The 17,837-nt window shown below is 39.7% G+C and overlaps 1 protein-coding gene across 7 annotated transcripts in view; it reads left to right on the top strand.

Moving 5' to 3' along the window:
- Positions 1 to 17,837, top strand: part of COL11A1 (collagen type XI alpha 1 chain) — a 155,893-nt gene that overhangs the window by 103,047 nt on the left and 35,009 nt on the right. For all 7 annotated transcript variants that reach the window (XM_072128035.1, XM_072128041.1, XM_072128037.1 and 4 more), the window contains 10 exons: positions 1,942 to 1,995; positions 2,233 to 2,340; positions 2,542 to 2,595; positions 5,151 to 5,204; positions 5,681 to 5,725; positions 5,840 to 5,893; positions 6,019 to 6,063; positions 11,921 to 11,974; positions 12,639 to 12,692; positions 17,768 to 17,821. In XM_072128035.1, the coding sequence (XP_071984136.1) occupies positions 1,942 to 1,995; positions 2,233 to 2,340; positions 2,542 to 2,595; positions 5,151 to 5,204; positions 5,681 to 5,725; positions 5,840 to 5,893; positions 6,019 to 6,063; positions 11,921 to 11,974; positions 12,639 to 12,692; positions 17,768 to 17,821 (576 nt within the window). The remainder of the gene's footprint in view (positions 1 to 1,941; positions 1,996 to 2,232; positions 2,341 to 2,541; positions 2,596 to 5,150; positions 5,205 to 5,680; positions 5,726 to 5,839; positions 5,894 to 6,018; positions 6,064 to 11,920; positions 11,975 to 12,638; positions 12,693 to 17,767; positions 17,822 to 17,837) is intronic.

Raw genomic sequence — 17,837 nt, 5'->3', positions numbered from 1 at the left:
GAGATGTGCTCAGTGCGGCTGGCAGTAGCTCCGTGTACTATTGTACTGATCCATCTACAAGTGGCCATTAGACGTGAGCAAACACATCATAATCCTGCTAGAGCTTCCTCTCTACATTAGTGTCCTAGGAACTGAGAGCAAGGACTTACTATTTGAGATTCAATTATAACCCTGGGTCATTAGCTGCGCCCTATCACAGACCTTTCGGATGTCATATGTTTATAGATCAGTTTACTGAAAACCTTCCCCATGTGCATTGAATTCTACAAGATTGTAACTACGATGATAGAATATAAAACACATAACCCATAAAACTGTGGGGAGTGGTGCACCATCGGAAAAAAGGATCCAATGAGATTCATAGCAGATAAAATAGTAGAACCTCAAGGATGGACATCTCTACAAGGTGTTCTGACACACCTTATTCAATGAACTCCTTGAATACTCTTCTTTGTAAATGTTTTTACCAAAGTCAACAAAAACATGCAAACCATAGGAGTCGTGAGGGCTTCTGAGTAGGTGGATTTAACTCACACTGCCTTCCCGTTAGAGATGTCTACATCCCCACATCACCATACAACATTAGAAGACAACAGTGGAGAATCTGTTCGGATCATGTTTCGTCTGGATTTTCACTTTTGTTAAGATCCCATGCTCCTTTGCTTCTGCTGATTGGATAAAAGTTGACTGATATAAATTGTGTTGACATTTGTTTATATTTTTACCCCTATGTCAAGTCAAACAGGCACAATAATCTTGGAAATAGGTTCTGGAAATACCTGGCCCCCTGTAGCAGGGAAGGAGGAAGTTTCTGAAGTTGGAGACATTGGGGCACATGTCCTAATAACAGTGCAAACTGCACTATATGCAGTTTCCCTGTGTAGTGTGCAGAGGGTGCCAGATTCAGGTTTTTGGGCAACCGTTGTTTGAATCTGGTGCCCTCTGCAGTGCTCTGAAAGAGTGCACCACTTTTTTTTTGTGCACCTTTAACATGGGGTGTGTGACACAATTCTGTCTTTGCATGTTAAATCTGATTCACAGTCCACCTGAGCACCGTAACGCCCCCTTCAGTGCAGACATTTGTGTAGCATGAAGACTAGTGCAGCTGTGCAACAAAAGGGTCTTGTGTGACACATATTTGGTGCAGACCCTTCTTAAATACCTTCTTAAATACCTAGGCAGTTTGCACTAGAAAGAACGTACTAAGTCTGACAGAAAACTGGCACACACAGCTTACTAAATGTGCTCTATTGAGCCAGATTCTGAACCATCTGAACCAGATTCCGGTTAACACAGCATCAATGGTTTCCATAACACAGTAGTGGTTAGTTTGGGCCTTTTATTCTGTCAAGACAAACTGGCACACTCATTTTTGAATTTCCCTTGCTGCCTGTGTTGTGTCTGTATGTCTGTTGTGCACTTATCCAGGGTAGGAACCTCCACCCAGTTGTCACCTGCGATTTAGCAATGGCTGGAGAGTAGGCAGGGGCCAGAGTATCTAGCTCAGGACTCACACTTCTTCCATGTCTTGGCACCCTAAAGCGGCCCATACACATTAGATATATATCAACTGCAACTGCCAAAGACACGCACACTTTCCTTGAACTGCCCTAGAGGAAAATTCATATGATTATTATACACATTTTACTTGGAAAAATATTGTCTCACATGCCTATGCCTTCTTCTTGATCAACACTACCATAATATAGCATACCATAGTACCATGCCATAATAATACTAATATTAATTGGATAAAATGAATCTGTGTCTCATCTGTGCTACATTAATATGTTATTTTCTCATTGTATACATTTTTTCGAGTGCTATGTAAGGACATGTCTGATAGTGTGTTATTGGTCTTGCATTGTTACTGAAAATGTATAACAGGTTTGTGTAAATATTTTATTTTGTCTTATTGATAGTTTCTTGCTTACATCTTAGGGAGAAGATGGCTTTCCAGGATTTAAGGGTGACATGGGACTAAAAGGAGATAGGGTGAGTATTTCACAGAAAATTCTGTTTTCACTTATAAATAAATGACTAACTTTTTATATCATGAATGCTTAACAATTTTCATTCTCTCCCTCGGCAGTTTACAACATGGAGGAGTAAAAAATATATGATACATTAGAGAATTTAGTCTCATGAACAGTTGATTTGATTGTTACCCTCTTTAAAAGTTTTGATCCCGACTGGGTGTTTTTCTAACTCTTCTCTCACTTTCATTTAAAGGGAGAAGTTGGTCCTCTTGGTCCAAGAGGAGAAGATGGCCCTGAAGGTCCAAAGGGAAGATCTGGTCCAAATGGAGAATCTGGTCCCTCTGGTCCAGCTGGTGAAAAGGTAACTAGCCTGTCTTATTCCACCATATATAGAGGGTACATCGAAAAGCAGAGTAGGTGCACTGTTAATTGTATGTGTGGGACTCATGTCATGTTCTATTCGACTGCACTCATGCTGTAGTATTTACAGATATCTAGGACGTATTGGATTGAGGTTATGTGATCAGATTAATCCTAAAAGTTTTTATCTTGTTTACCTTAGGGCAAACTCGGTGTACCAGGATTGCCCGGTTACCCAGGCCGACAGGGTCCAAAGGTAAGAAAAAGAATTGCATTTGCTGATAATTTTCTCTTTTGTGCATTCTACATATAAACCCTCTGCACAGTTACAGGCCCTTCACTAAAAGGTCCTCAATAAATATGTTTGAGATTCTTTAGCCATAAGTGTTTCCATGAAGCTCAATAATAAAGCATATGGCCCTCATCACAGCGCCCATTGATAATTGTAAATGTGCTAGGATATATACAGTCATATCTCTGTATATCTGTACAGCAGTGGAGAAGAAATGGCAGCCATATTGTTTACTATCCATATTACCAGGAAAAGCAGTAACATCGAAATAAACTAAAAGGGAAGGAAGAAAATCGCTCTTGTGATTGATTTGTAAATGCCATGTGCTTCTGCAGCATTATGTGACACAGAGTCACGACATGTCCCCGTTTGGTCCTCTCTGTATTTGTACAAGCACCTGACCTGCTGCAAATCTGCCTCATTTTCACCCTGACTGTCACATCGATTGCTTTCCATTCTGTGTTTGTTCTTCAATAGTCTGCAGAGATTTTCTGCCACATCCTGAGATCAAAGTCTTTCTGCTGTTTTGCTATTGAACAAACAGATCTGTGTATCAGGAGGGTTGCTCCAGATGCTTCTGCTTTACATAAAACAACACGCTGAATCCTTTCTGCCGCTCCGCAATCATGTTCTTACTTGAGAACAAAGCACTTTCTTCTCACGAGTCCGCCACTTTTCTCTTTTGTCCCCAAAGCTTAATTTACTGCCTCAGTTATTGCAGGAATGGGGATGAGTTGGATGAAGTGCATTCCTGTCTCTACATATTCTGCCATGTTAGTCTTCAGGGCTTTGAGAAGAGAGTCCATTACTGTACCTGTTCTGTTGGAAGTAAAATGAACGTGTCCTAGTTAATTATCATTTTCTGATTCACTGATGTATCACAAACTGACCAGACACCGATTCTCTCAGATTTTGCAGACATGTCCTTTATTTTTCCCTTAAAAGGGCTCTACAAAGTTCTACCAAACCTTTCTATGTGATAGGTACTTAGTATTTGACTGGTTGGGGTCCCAATGCTGGGATATATCCAGTGTTGTAGAGCATAGATCCATTGCTACATAGACCATAGGTATTTGAGGATCAATGTGTTATCAGGGTCAATGGCTTGCCCTATCATGCTGCAGCTTCAGCTCAAATTATCTTCTGTGTATAATCATAAGACCTCCATAAGTAAAAAAAAGAAGTCAATCCATATTAAAGTCTATGAATATCCAATTGGCAGCAGCTTGGGACCTATAGATATCTTGGGATCCCCAACCAATCAGCTGTTTAAACTAGAGCTCCACGCTGGTTAGTGGCCATAAATGGTAGTATCTTGTGTCTGGCTGGCCCACCAAGTACCAGAGAATACACTGGTGGGTCCAGGCTCTAACACGCTTTGATTGGCCCCAAAGATCCAGGAGAGAACAAAGCCCTTTGGAAGTGAATGGAGCAGTCACATGACATTATGGTGTGTTTCTTATAGGATGATTCACAAGTATTATAGTTTTCTAAACTATTATTTATGATACATCCTAATTTGGTATTTAAAATGGATAAAGGGTAGACCCCCATTTACCAACTTCTTGTAGGCCTGAATCTGACACTGGTACTACAACACTTATCCCTTTCACTTAACTAAATTCAGCACTGCAGTACCTTTTGGGCACATTACCCATATGGGCCATTCAGTCAGGAGTGCAGGGAATTATCCCCAACAATGGAGAAAATTGTCACAAACTACAAACAACTAATACACAATTGAAACAATGAAGATTTTATACCTTTATCAAAATAAACTTGCAGTTTATAGTCAAATGTCAATAGTCGACTGACTTGATAGCGATTCCTAGTGGCCATTTAGATGTGTTCCCTTTCACTCTCAGCTCTATTTAGAATAAGTCTTTCCATTGTTAATGTGGTTTCCTGAGTAGCATTAAGTGAAATATTCATTGATTCCCCTGATTTACAACAGATTTGATAAAATGTTCTGATCTTTTCTATGCTTTCGGGATCTGAAAAGTTCTGGTAAGAGACTGTTTTGAATGTGCAGGTCACATCATCCCATCTGGAAACAAAGATAAGCTTTTAGATATGGAATGTTCCCTGTCATTGATTGCACCACAAGTAGTAACTTGTATGAACACTAGGTGGAGCATTGTTCTTCTGGGAAAACACATGACTATGTAATAATCATATTTACTATGATCTCATTCTGCACATTACAAATCAAATTGTAATTTGCTTGTTATTCTCTTCAATTGGGAAAATGTATATGACATCTAATTTCTATGCTTTAAAGATACAATCTGCAAATTTTTACTTCCATTGTATTTTATGAGTCATTGAATCAAGCAAATCTGTAGATTAAAAAAAAACAGGGATATTAACTGTTACATTCCATATGCTGTATAGGGTTCATCATCTCATAGTCTATAGATTACATATGCAACATGGATTGCTAACATTTCAGTTAATGTAAGTACATTATTTGGTTTTAAGTTCTGAAACCCATTAATCTTATGTTTGTTTTTTAATAGGGATCTACAGGTTTTCCTGGATTTGCTGGAGCCAATGGCGAGAAAGGAGCTCGGGTATGGTTGTAGAAGAATCTACTTTTTGACAATTATTTTACTTCAAGCTTAGAGTATTTGCAATAAAATATGTTATTAGGATAACATGCGGCAATTGTCATCTGACTACTAAACCTAATGGTTACATACTCAGTGATTGTACACACAGTCATCTTTACTTTATTACAGATGTGGCCAATATTAACTTAGATCAGATTTGGTTACACTCACCCAAATATATACAACCATATCTGGTTATGCCCACCCTGAAGAAAATATAAGAAGGATTATACTGTATATCCCCTACAATTGGCATCATAGACTTTTGCATGTTTGCTGCAAGTTTCCAATGTTAATTGTTGTATAATCCATATTCTATATACTATTACACTACAGGAAAGCTGAAGACCACATTCTGGATTAGAAGATGTCTCATATCGATCATACTAGGACAGAAGACTTTACATTGTATTAATATTGATATTGTGTTTTACTAGGGTGTTGCTGGCAAGCCAGGTCCAAGGGGACAACGCGGTCCGACGGTGAGTGCACTTCCATATACTTGAGTTTTCTTCAACTACATCCAAAATTCATCCACAATGTTGTACAAATTGCTTTGTAAAGAGTCTCATAAAGTTATTTGTTTCTACACTTAGGGTCCACGGGGCGCTCGGGGTCCTAGAGGTCCTACTGGAAAACCAGGTCCTAAGGTAAATATCATGGTGTTGTCATAATATGGATGGGGTGGGATTATAGGGGGCTTGTGAGATTATAGTTATGTGAAGCCGTCAGATTCACTGTCAACACATTGCCTGACAAATGTCTTCTTTTTCAGGGCACAGCAGGTAGCGATGGTCCTCCTGGCCCACCTGGTGAAAGGGTAAGTGGTACCTGGAGGTCTTTTATTTCCTTCATACTTATGCATGTGAGATCTATATATAGAGTAAATAAATGGTCTGCTGAGTCTTCCTAAATAGTTGTGGTTCTGGACTACTAGATGGCTTAAAAAAGTTAAACTCATCCCTTCAGATCTCATTAATGTTTCACCCCTTGAAAAAAGACGTCCCATTGAAAAATATGTGACCAGAGCTCAGCTACTCCGTACTGGCTCCGGTCACATGATCTAAAGCAGAGGAGACAGGCGAGAGGCAGCCTGCACCCGGAGGACAGGGGCATCAGCACTCGGCAGCTTTGATAAGTTAAAGGACCACCAGGATGAAGGATTGTAAACCAAGCATATCAACCTACTGGTGTGTGCCCCCTCTGGCAGGATCTGCTCTTCTTTTAGCTTTTTTTGCCCTGTTTTTTTTTTATTATGGAAATGATCCTGAGAGGCTCCACGTTCCATAGGTGTTAATGGAGCCTGGAGCCCCTCAAGCTCATTTGCATAATTTTTAAAGCCCTCTTTTCTTAAATACAAGAGCATAAGAAGCTTAATAAAGTGGAGATCTTGTCAGAGGGGACAAACACCAGCAAGTAACTGTGCTTGGTTTAGAAGCGTCCTGCTTTGTTCTGCTGTCTGCGTTACTGGGGCAGCTCCTCCCCAGCCGATGTGACTGCTAAACTCTGAAAAGTAAGTATAGGTAGTGTGTCTGATGATTATGTGTTTTTGTATAGTGTGCTATCTGTGTATGTAAGATGTGATGTCTGATCTACATGTGAACATTGTGTATATCTTTATTCACAGTTTGTACTGTTCTATGGTTTGTGTTAAAATACCCATCCTCCCACACTTTATAATGGCCAACACTGTATAATGCCCAATCCCATGCACTGTATAACGCCCATCCCCCCGCCACACTTTATAAGGTCCACCCCCCCCCCCGCTGCACTGTATAACGCCCATCCTCCAGCGCTGTAAAATGCCCCCCCCCCCACATATAACGGGCATTCTCCAGCACTGTAAACTGCCCCCCCACATATAACGAGCATCCTCCACAGTGTAACCTGCCCACACACACTATATAACACCTAATGCCCCCTGCACTATATAATGGCCCCCCCGCACACTGTATAACGCCCAACCACCCACACTGTATAACGCCCAACCACCCAGACTGAATAACGCCCAACCACCCACACTGAATAACGCCTCTTTCATACTCCCAAACAGTGTAATTCCAGCCTTGTAGTATACACAGCCACAATAAAGTGGCTCAAATTGGCTCAATCTTGTATGCCCTCACTGCCTGCACATACAATTATACTATAATTATTGTGATAATTATGCACAGTAATGATTGTCTTGCATAAATTCCAGTATATTAACATAATCTACACCTATGAGTTATTTATTTGTATTACTGAAAATGTAATACTCCTCATCGGTGAAACATACTCCTTAAAAATGGTAAGAGGAGTATTATTGCTCTTCTGGAAAAAATGTAGTGTGACCTCTGAATCCAGGATATATTCTTTCTTATTCACCAATGTTAAAATAAATTGTGGTTTCCCCTTAGAAATCATGATCCCGGCCATAGAGATCAGAAACATTCACATACCAGTACAAAACCAGTGCCCTCACCACAGCAGCACTGGGGATGTACTGGTTGGAAGCCACAGCAGATCTTTGTATGAACCCTTAGGGCTACCCATAACTTCCCTTTCTTATTGTTGGCCTCTTGATTTTGATCCTTCAATTCTATAAGTACAGCACTGATTCTAAAACCTGCACTAATGTACTCATGTCACAGGATGCAGCGCTTCCCCTTATGGAGGCAGAAAGCTTTGTAGGGCCTTGTAGTTTCTGGTGTCATAGAGCAGTTTATCTGTGGCTTCCTCATTAGGATGCAGAATATTGTAATGATGTGCGCTCAGTGACACACCGCGAAGCTGCGACTTCCCGCAGGAGTCTGATACTAACACCCAGGAGATGCTGAAAATAGAAATCAGCTTTTATCCTTTCCAGCTATTTTCTTATAATCATAAGTTTGTAAGAAAATAATGAGTCACAAAATAATGAAATTTGCTCTTATTTATCTCTATTAACATTGTGATTCCCAATTCTTGGATCGACCTAGAACACAGTACATGTAATATGGCTTTATGTCCTCTCTGAATATCAGCTTTAAAAATACAATGAGGATTTATCAAAACTTCTAAAGTTAAAACTTTCATCTCCCTACCAACCAATCACAGAACAGTTTAAATTTTCTGTCTGATGCTAGTTGAGAGGGTAACCAGAACCGTGTGTTATAACGAACCTTGCACCTGTGTGACCATTTCTGCCCACTTGTAGTAAACATAGAAGCTTTCTATAGAAAGAAAGCAAGCAGAGATCTAGAAAAGCGTGAGGAATTGATACAGAAAGCATATTGGAAAATTGTATTGATAATACAAAGAATAACATTGATTTGCTGAAATGGGCATGCCCCTTTATTATATAAATAAAAGAACCTTAGTACTGACCTCTGGTGCTCCCCACGGCTCCTCTTCTCTCTTGGCTTCCTTTGTAGCAGCGCAGGTAAAGATGGATCCATACACTGTGCGTGTACACACTAAGATGTAGCTGTGTCACCGCCTAATGACATTATAGTATGTGCGCAAGCAGAGCACATGGACCTGTCTCTACCCACAATGCTACACAGGAACCCAAAATAGAAGAGGAGCTGCATGGAGTGCTGGAGGTTAATACAGAGTTTTAGCATGGGCTCCTGTGCATTTCATTACTGGGGGAGGCTGCTGGGAATTGCATTACTGGGGGAGGTTGCTGGACATATTATTACTGAGGGAGGCTACTGGACATTTAATTACTGAGGGAGGATGCTAGACATTACATTACTGGGGGAGGTGGCTGGGCATATCAATACTGGGGAGGCTGCTGGGGATTTCATTATGTGAGGGGAGACTATGAATACTATTCCCACCCTAGATGCAAAATTGAGTCAATAAATTTCCTATTTTTTAATGGTAACATTAGGCGGCTTGGTTCATATATGGGACGGCTTTTATTCTAGTGTATACAGTAAGAAACCATGTTTCTAAATCCCCAGACAACCCCTTTGAGGTCCAATAATGAGATTATCTCCAAGGCTTATTTGGAAAATGAGATCTGTTTTCTGAATGGCTGGTATAGGATTTTCCACTAGGTTTGTTTGCTAGTACTGGACCCATTAAAGTACAGTTATTAAAATTTGTCCTATAGAAATTAGGTTTCTCCTTTCATTTGAGTGAAGAAACAACAGATGCAGATATGATTCAACACACAGATATTGCCATTGCCTCAATACAGGCCTTAGAATGTAACATTTGCTTTCCAATATGTGCTATAGTTGGCTTTTTTATTACCATTTAATTACCATTATGGAAGAAGCAATAAAGAAATAATATTATATTATGAATATTATATAATATTTTATAGAATAATCACATCACATATTTACCTGTTTTGTGCCCTGCTTTGGGCATTTTTTGCTTACTGCAGCAGTATTAGCATGGCTGTGAACTAAAACTTATATTTTTATTAGATATACCTTAAAATATACAAAGGTCACAGGTTGTGAATTCTAAAAACAACAACAACAATCCGTACTATAGACGCCGACCTAGGCGACTATACTGATCACCACAACCCCCAACGGTTGTGGATCAAACAATGGGGATACCACGTACCTGCAAATCTCGGTGCCATGCACCATACCATCCAAAAAATACCTTGCAAAGAGGAAATAAAAGATGGTTCTTACCACAACTGGTATTGGTCTGTAGTTGTGTCCAGTGGTCAGCTGTGCTGTTTCCAAAGTACGTGTATTGACGGGAGCATTAAGATGGTAAAGGACATACCTGTATATGTTAGATCCAAAAACGTCACGAACTGTAACAAGGCTACAACTGTCCCTGTCCCCAGGTGTGATTAGCTCCCGCCCTGACAAGGGCAGTCCCAATAACTTGCCCTAGTTTAGAAAAAAAAAAAAAAAAAAAAAAAAAAAAACACCCTGCATTCCCCTTCCCTGACGCGTTTCTTCCTGCTGTAGGTTCTTCAGAGGGATTGCGGTGGAATCAATAAAACATGGGGTCTCCAATGTAGAGGAGCATCCCTTGGGGTGTAGTGAATAGTCTGATAAACCCAAGTGTAGGGTCATCTACTGGGTCCCTGGTGTGGAGCCCCAGGCGTTGATCCCTATCTGATGGGGATCAACGCCTGGGGCTCCACACCAGGGACCCAGTAGATGACCCTACACTTGGGTTTATCAGACTATTTACTACACCCCAAGGGATGCTCCTCTACATTGGAGACCCCATGTTTTATTGATTCCACCGCAATCCCTCTGAAGAACCTACAGCAGGAAGAAACGCGTCAGGGAAGGGGAATGCAGGGTGTTTTTTTTTTTTTTTTTTTTTTTTTTCTAAACTAGGGCAAGTTATTGGGACTGCCCTTGTCAGGGCGGGAGCTAATCACACCTGGGGACAGGGACAGTTGTAGCCTTGTTACAGTTCGTGACGTTTTTGGATCTAACATATACAGGTATGTCCTTTACCTTCTTAATGCTCCCGTCAATACACGTACTTTGGAAACAGCACAGCTGACCACTGGACACAACTACAGACCAATACCAGTTGTGGTAAGAACCATCTTTTATTTCCTCTTTGCAAGGTATTTTTTGGATGGTATGGTGCATGGCACCGAGATTTGCAGGTACGTGGTATCCCCATTGTTTGATCCACAACCGTTGGGGGTTGTGGTGATCAGTATAGTCGCCTAGGTCGGCGTCTATAGTACGGATTGTTGTTGTTGTTTTTAGAATTCACAACCTGTGACCTTTGTATATTTTAAGGTATATCTAATAAAAATATAAGTTTTAGTTCACAGCCATGCTGATAAATTTTGAATATTGAGTGAACCAGAGGCAAAAACGTCCTTGATTTTGGGCCATAATAATACATGCTTTGTGTTTTGCTTACTGCAGCAGTAACTTAATCATCAACATATTGTAACCTCTTCAGCCAATCAGAAGCCTCAGTAGGGTTCAGCTGCAGCAGTCATCTGTTATTTACATAATATTATGCCATACAATACAGAGCTGTGGCTGCAGTAAACACAACTACATGTTGTGTTATTACTTTATATAATTTTCTCTTCTAGACAGCTATTTTTTTTTTGCCAAACCTCTTCAACATTTGCTTTCATACATAAAGCTCGTTTTTCTCCAGGGCTGTCCAACACATATTGCAAAGGGCCACTTATTTGCTATTGAAAACCTCAGTCAGGAGTTGAGACCAAAATCATTTGCCCTTACATGTTCATTGCTGTAGGTCAGCACAAGCTGTTCTGTGAATTAATGGTCAGATAAGATGACAAGGTGAACCAGTTTTCCCTTATTCCCTACGGGCACATTTCTGGATCATTACCATAGCAAATCCTTCACTTTGATCTGTAAAATGTATATGTGAAGTGTATTTTCTGCTTGTTCCTGGTAATTTTCATGATCCTTGCTGTGCAGAATGCAAGGATCTAATAGAGCAGAACGGACCATTGGGCGCAGCTCCTGGAATGTGCAGCGTTCCTGCCTGTTCCGTGGCGATACACATTACTGCTGTTTGATCTTTCATTTACTCTAATTACTGCAGTGTCAAGGGCATCATTTACTTTAGTGGTTATAGGGAAATGTTAACTATACTATCATTTCCGTAATTGATACATTGATGACTTGCTTTTTTTTTTTACTAACTTTGTTGAATGACTTTTAGACAAATGTTCTACCACTAAGCTGCAATTTTTTTTTTCTCTAATGTCGTAGGGACCTCAAGGACCACAGGGCCCAGTTGGATTCCCAGGACCAAAAGGCCCCCCTGTAAGTATATGAACTTTTTGCAAAGTAACAATTGTTGAGGTTTATTAGCTAGTACTAGTTGTGTAGGATTACAACACTTGAAGCCATAAGACATAAGAAATGTACATTTTACCCACAAGGTTCAAGAATAGACAAGATCCTGTTGAGTGGAGCCTTTACTTTGTCCTTTAGTTATATCATGACCTGTCATATTTCATCTTATGGTAGCTCATGGAAAACATGAAGCCAACTCATTTGGTTGATAATTATGTTTAATATAACTACAGATATTTGCTGCTAAAATGAGACACATTGGGGGAGACACATTAAATTGTAGGTCCTTAGAGTAGAGTAGGACTAGACAGTTCTCTGATGTGCCAGATTAATCACTGATTAAGTGGGATAACTGCCTAAAATGGTCTAAAACCCACAATAAATGTGGCGCAAGTGCAATTTCAGGTGCAAATTACCATGTCCTTTTCCCCCTGAGCCATTCTCTATTCTCACACACACTCATAAGAAATGCCTAATGCACATAATAAATTTGTTGCAATGGAGTTTTTTCGCACAAGTATAGAATAAATTCTTGTTCAATGTGTAAATCGCCTCTACTCTTAATGTAATTTCTCTGAATATAAACATTTGCCATTGGAATTCTAAAAGGTTCATATTTAATGTTTTTAAGGGTCCTCCTGGAAAGGATGGGCTTCCTGGCCACCCTGGACAACGTGGTGAGACTGTAAGTATGCCAGTCTTTCTCTTTCTTGGCAGCTGTTCCACAGCCAGTTTATCCTCTGAACGTTACTTTCTCTAAACACTTGTGGTCCGGTAGGAGAAGACACTTCACAGGTTACAATGAGTATGTGTTCTCGTACCTGACTGGACCTGTTTATAGCAAGTAGCACATATTTGACTACAGAGGAATGGCTGTCGATCAGCTGTAAATATTCACGGGAATAGGAATATAATTATGTACTCAGCTAATTAGACTAGTTTACTCAACCTTTACTATGCACACTGTGTACACGGTCTGATAAGCTGACTATGTGATTCTATTGACATTGACTTTAAAGGGGTAGTACCACCCTTAAGCATTGACTGCGCAGGCACCTGATATGTTGTAAATGTTTTTTAGATGTCCACTGCTGGAACCAACATTTTTTAGACATTTATGACATAGCCTGTGACCATGCCGCTAATGTCTAAGATGGTTATGCCGCCTTAACTGCATCAATAGTTTATCAAGGGTTTGTTCCATCCATTTGTCCCCCATTGAAAGTACAGGGGATAAGTGTCTGGTAGTGGGTCTCACTGCTGGGTCAGTCCAAAAAATAAGGATCTTGGGTCCCTCTATTGAATATAGTTTGGAAGCCCTGCTCCATTCAGTTCTATGGGAACTTATCCACTCAAAGAGAGACATCCCATTTGTATAGATCCAACTGTATTCAAATTTGGACACTTGGGATCCTCATTTTTGTGATCCATCCCACCAATCAGACCCTCATTACTTATCCTGTAGTTTCGGTATAAATGTAATACATAGTACAGCCCTTTCAATCTTAGTTCACATATAGTAACATCAATAAGGTTGTTTTAAGATTTCACATAAAAGGTTTTCAATGTGATAGGATTTCCTATCTGATTATATACTATTACATTGTAAAATGGCCACATAAATATGCTTGTATTGTGATGATGATATTACCAGACCTCCAAACCTCGACTACCTGGCTTAGCTATTAAACCTGCTGCAGAAGTTGCTTATAAAGTTGCAAGAACCCTCACTCTGACAATTGAAATTCGTTTTTACTAACCATTTGCTTTTCCCACGTTGTTGCCTGTGCTGCTTTAAACATATTATTCCCTTACAGGTGCACAAATGGATCATCGCTAGTAGCTTCACCAAAATGCTTCATTATTAGGTTTCATTACAGGCCTTTAGAGAAACCATCTCCATTCTACATCTCTATTAGTTCTATAATTTTATGTAAAGAAGAATTCAAGGTCCAAAAATGCAACAGTGTACCAAAAACATTGTAACAAAACTATAAATGCATTGTTACATTATTATTATAGGAAGATATTTATTACGAGATTTAAATGATAAAATGATATTATTTGTAAATAGTATGTGAAATGAAGATGGAGAATTTGGTGATGGTTTCTTTGTAGGGTCACTCATTAAAGGCTAGCTTCTGAATGGGAAATTCAGGCCGTCAAAAAGTTGCAGCCTCTGTTGATCACTTGAAATTTTCTAAAAATAAAACCCCCAAGTTTTCTCCCTTACATTTTTGGGATTCTTGTGGAAACTTTTTTTTATTACTCCAGTGTATCTAAATCTTTAAAGCAAAGATTACATATAATACCTTAAGCTTCAGTGCAAATCTATATCCCTCCAAAAACCTAAAAGGCAATCTTTAAAGTTGTTTTGGGACACTAAACCAACTTCAGGTCCTTGTGGATCTTTGGTTCAGTGTCCCAAATTGTCCTGTTTGATTTTATAATTGCTGGTATAAAATAAGTAAACCTTTATACTTAGTTAGATAACTCTGTTCAGAGTCATCCCTCCCCTGATGCTCCTGGTGCTTGAGTTGGGATTTAATGAAGCCGATGTAGCACATCCTGGATTCATTGCTCAAGCACCAGACATGCTGCACATGCGCAAAGAAGCCATGTTTTACTACAACAGCTTCAATGAATCCCAACGCAGCATCCGAGAGCCTTGAACTAAGATAAATAGGGACAGAGCAGAAAGAATAGAGGGTGATTTAGGATACTAAATACCGGTCAATGAAGCGCTGTGGACGATTTAGTGACCCAAATCACCTGGCAGCTTCCCGTTATTTGCAGTCTTATCCTGCAGGCATATATTTCCTCATTCCCTCTGCTTCCTCTTCTTCCTAACCTGCAGAAAAGTGGAAGAGGATGTAGATGAAAGAACATGATACATGACCAGAATGAACTGAAGCTGTTAACACTGAGTTTTTTATTGTATATTTTACACGAGAGTAATAAAAGAAAAACGAACCTATATAAAACATCATAAAAATAGCTATGAGACAATTGGTTGGTTTCTGTCTGTCCTGAATTTTCCCATTGAGTCTAGCTTTGCCTCATCCATGCTTAATGGTTAGGAAAAGTTATGAAAATTAAATTTACAGCAGATAAGTTATTCTTATTAATTCTAATTTATTTGCTAGAAAAAGAGAACAATCTTTATTGTGTTAACTTAGGTTTGATTTTTATTTTCCATTTTCTAAATAACTTTAATGATAGTTATTATATCCCTATGTACCTGATTATAGATCTGACTGGTTGTTACCACATTTTTGATGCACTGCTGGAGATGCAGCATGAATTTTACAGCTTGCTGAAATTCAGGGTGTCTTTTATAGCTAATAAATATTCCTTTCCAATTGTATGTAGCCTTGTGGTGAGGTTAAACCAGTAATTTTCTCCCCAGTGATTATTCGATGTCCATCAGCTGAATGGGGATATAATTACAGCATTACATATGCACAGAAGACCAGATACTGTATGTCAAGTACTGATGTGTCTCCAAGTGAGAGAATAACTTAATACAGAGATAAACAGTTCTGCCAAACAATGGGATACCATGCAATAATATATCTTAAAATACAGTAATTCCATTTGACAAGTGTAAACGATACCAGCATAGTAACACTTTCAGCCTTTAAAACCTTTTTTAATGAAATAGGGAAAAGTATAATTGCTATAAGATATTGAACATATGAATATGTGAGTTAGATCTATATGACTTCTGGATGTCCACCGTATAGTAGATATCCGAAGCAGTATTTCCCATTTACTTATCCTACTCATTAACTTCTACAAAGTGTAATGATTGCATTCCTGCCATTCAATAGTCTTCTGAATAAATATATTACCTTTTTTGGAAAAAAAAGAATTTTAGATGAATGGACTCATTGGGGGATATTTATCAGGACTTCTGTGCACTGCTTTTGCGATTATTTACCCCGATTCACTGGCGTGAAGGGGGGTGGGGGCGCGGCCGGCCGAGTGGAGGGCGCGGGAGTGGGCCGGCGTGGGGCATTTCTGTCCCAGTGCGCCTGCGCACTTGCTGCTGTCGGCGACTTTTCATACGCGAAAACTCGCCGGCTGTGCTTTTTTCTACGCCAGGCCCTGCCTGGCTTAGGATAAACGCTTCGCAGCCTCCCGTCCCGATACATCAAGAGACAGAAGCCTCTTGATGTATCGGGCTGCGAATTTGCAGAGGCGGGGCTATCATATGCTGGCGCACGATAGATATCCCCCTTTAGTCCTTTGTGTCCTATGGTCCACAGTCATGAATTGATGTGACAAAGTTGCCTGAAGCTTAATTTTTCCTGTATACATTTCCTGTATATAGTGAATTTCTAACTATCCCCTATTAAAATATGCTAGTGATGGCTAACCTATGACACGTGTGTCCGAAACGTCAAGACGTTTTTTCTGACACGCAGAGAGCTGACAGCATTGAGAGGCGGGGCAGCTCTCCTGCAGAGAGCGTGGTGCAGTGCCCTTCACGATAGTTCTGTTTGCACCACACTCTAAGCCAGAGAGTTGCCCAGTCTCTAGATGCTGACCCTGTCTGTTTGCTGCTCTGGCTTCACTACATCATACGGAGGCAGGCAGTTAATTAGGAAGTGAAGTCAGAGCTCCCACCCACACACTAGAACAGTGTCCAACAGTTGCCCTGTCAGCAGCCAAGGTCCATTCCAGTGACTACAGGGGGGGTAGGAGAGTCATCTCAGGCGTGTGTGCTCCTTACACCCGGGCCGTAATCTTATAGCAGCTGCAAAATCTTATAGCATCCATATCACGCTGCCACCAGTGTACCCACCACAGTTACCACTCATGAATACTGGGGGAAGCAAACTTTTTATTATAAGAGCTACAAAAATCACAAAATTATGGATTTTTCTACAAGAAAATTTTTGAAAATTTTGACACACCAACCTCAAAAGATTGACCATCACTAGCATATACCAGTACTATGATAAAAAAAAAGGACCAGGCATATTTGTTTGCAGTACGGCTGTAGTATAGTGGATAAGAATAAGATTAGGGCATTTAATGTGCAATACAGAAAATATAATGTAGTAGCCAGTTATATGTATTATTTACTCCCTCTTGCTTTTCATTACATCGCTGGAATTATTGCATCTGTTACAATTGCCAATTAAACAAATGATTCTGCAATGTTTCTTTATGCAGTCATCTATTAACATACTGGATTTGATGGCTTCCTAACAAGTAGCTGTGCCCTCCTCGAGCACAGGTTATCATGCATTTCATTGCGTTCTCCACCCATTGCAAAATAACTCTTATTTCTAGGCGGATTAAATGCTTTTTTATTTTTTTTTAACCACCTCATACATGAGTCTGTATTTATGTACCTTGCTGATAAAAGATCATGTAGCTTGGCACCAGCTAGATGCTTCAGCTTGCTAGTGCGTTTTCTAACTGTGTTGGAGTCTTGGTAAGTAGACTTGTAAGGTGTTGTCACTGATGATTTCATACACATAAAGATCTGTAGCTGTTCCACAACACACATATCAGCTTTCACATATCACTTCATATTACTATATATACCTATACATTAATTCAGTTTATAGGAACTTTTATACATTATGAACACTCTATGTCCAACTTGATCACTATCGACTATCGATATTTCCCGGGAAGTGGGATCTCTTCTGTTGTTAGATGGGACTTACTTTTTATAGTTTTATTCAGATTTTTTGGCTTTTATTCTATCAATGTTTCTGATACACAATATTTATTTCGTAGGGATTCCAAGGCAAAACTGGTCCCCCAGGTCCCGGAGGTGTTGTAGGTCCACAGGTGAGTATAAAGATCT

This window comes from Engystomops pustulosus, chromosome 10, assembly GCF_040894005.1.
Source record: "Engystomops pustulosus chromosome 10, aEngPut4.maternal, whole genome shotgun sequence".
NCBI lineage: Eukaryota > Metazoa > Chordata > Amphibia > Anura > Leptodactylidae > Engystomops > Engystomops pustulosus.
This window is presented reverse-complemented; position numbering and strand designations above follow the sequence as displayed.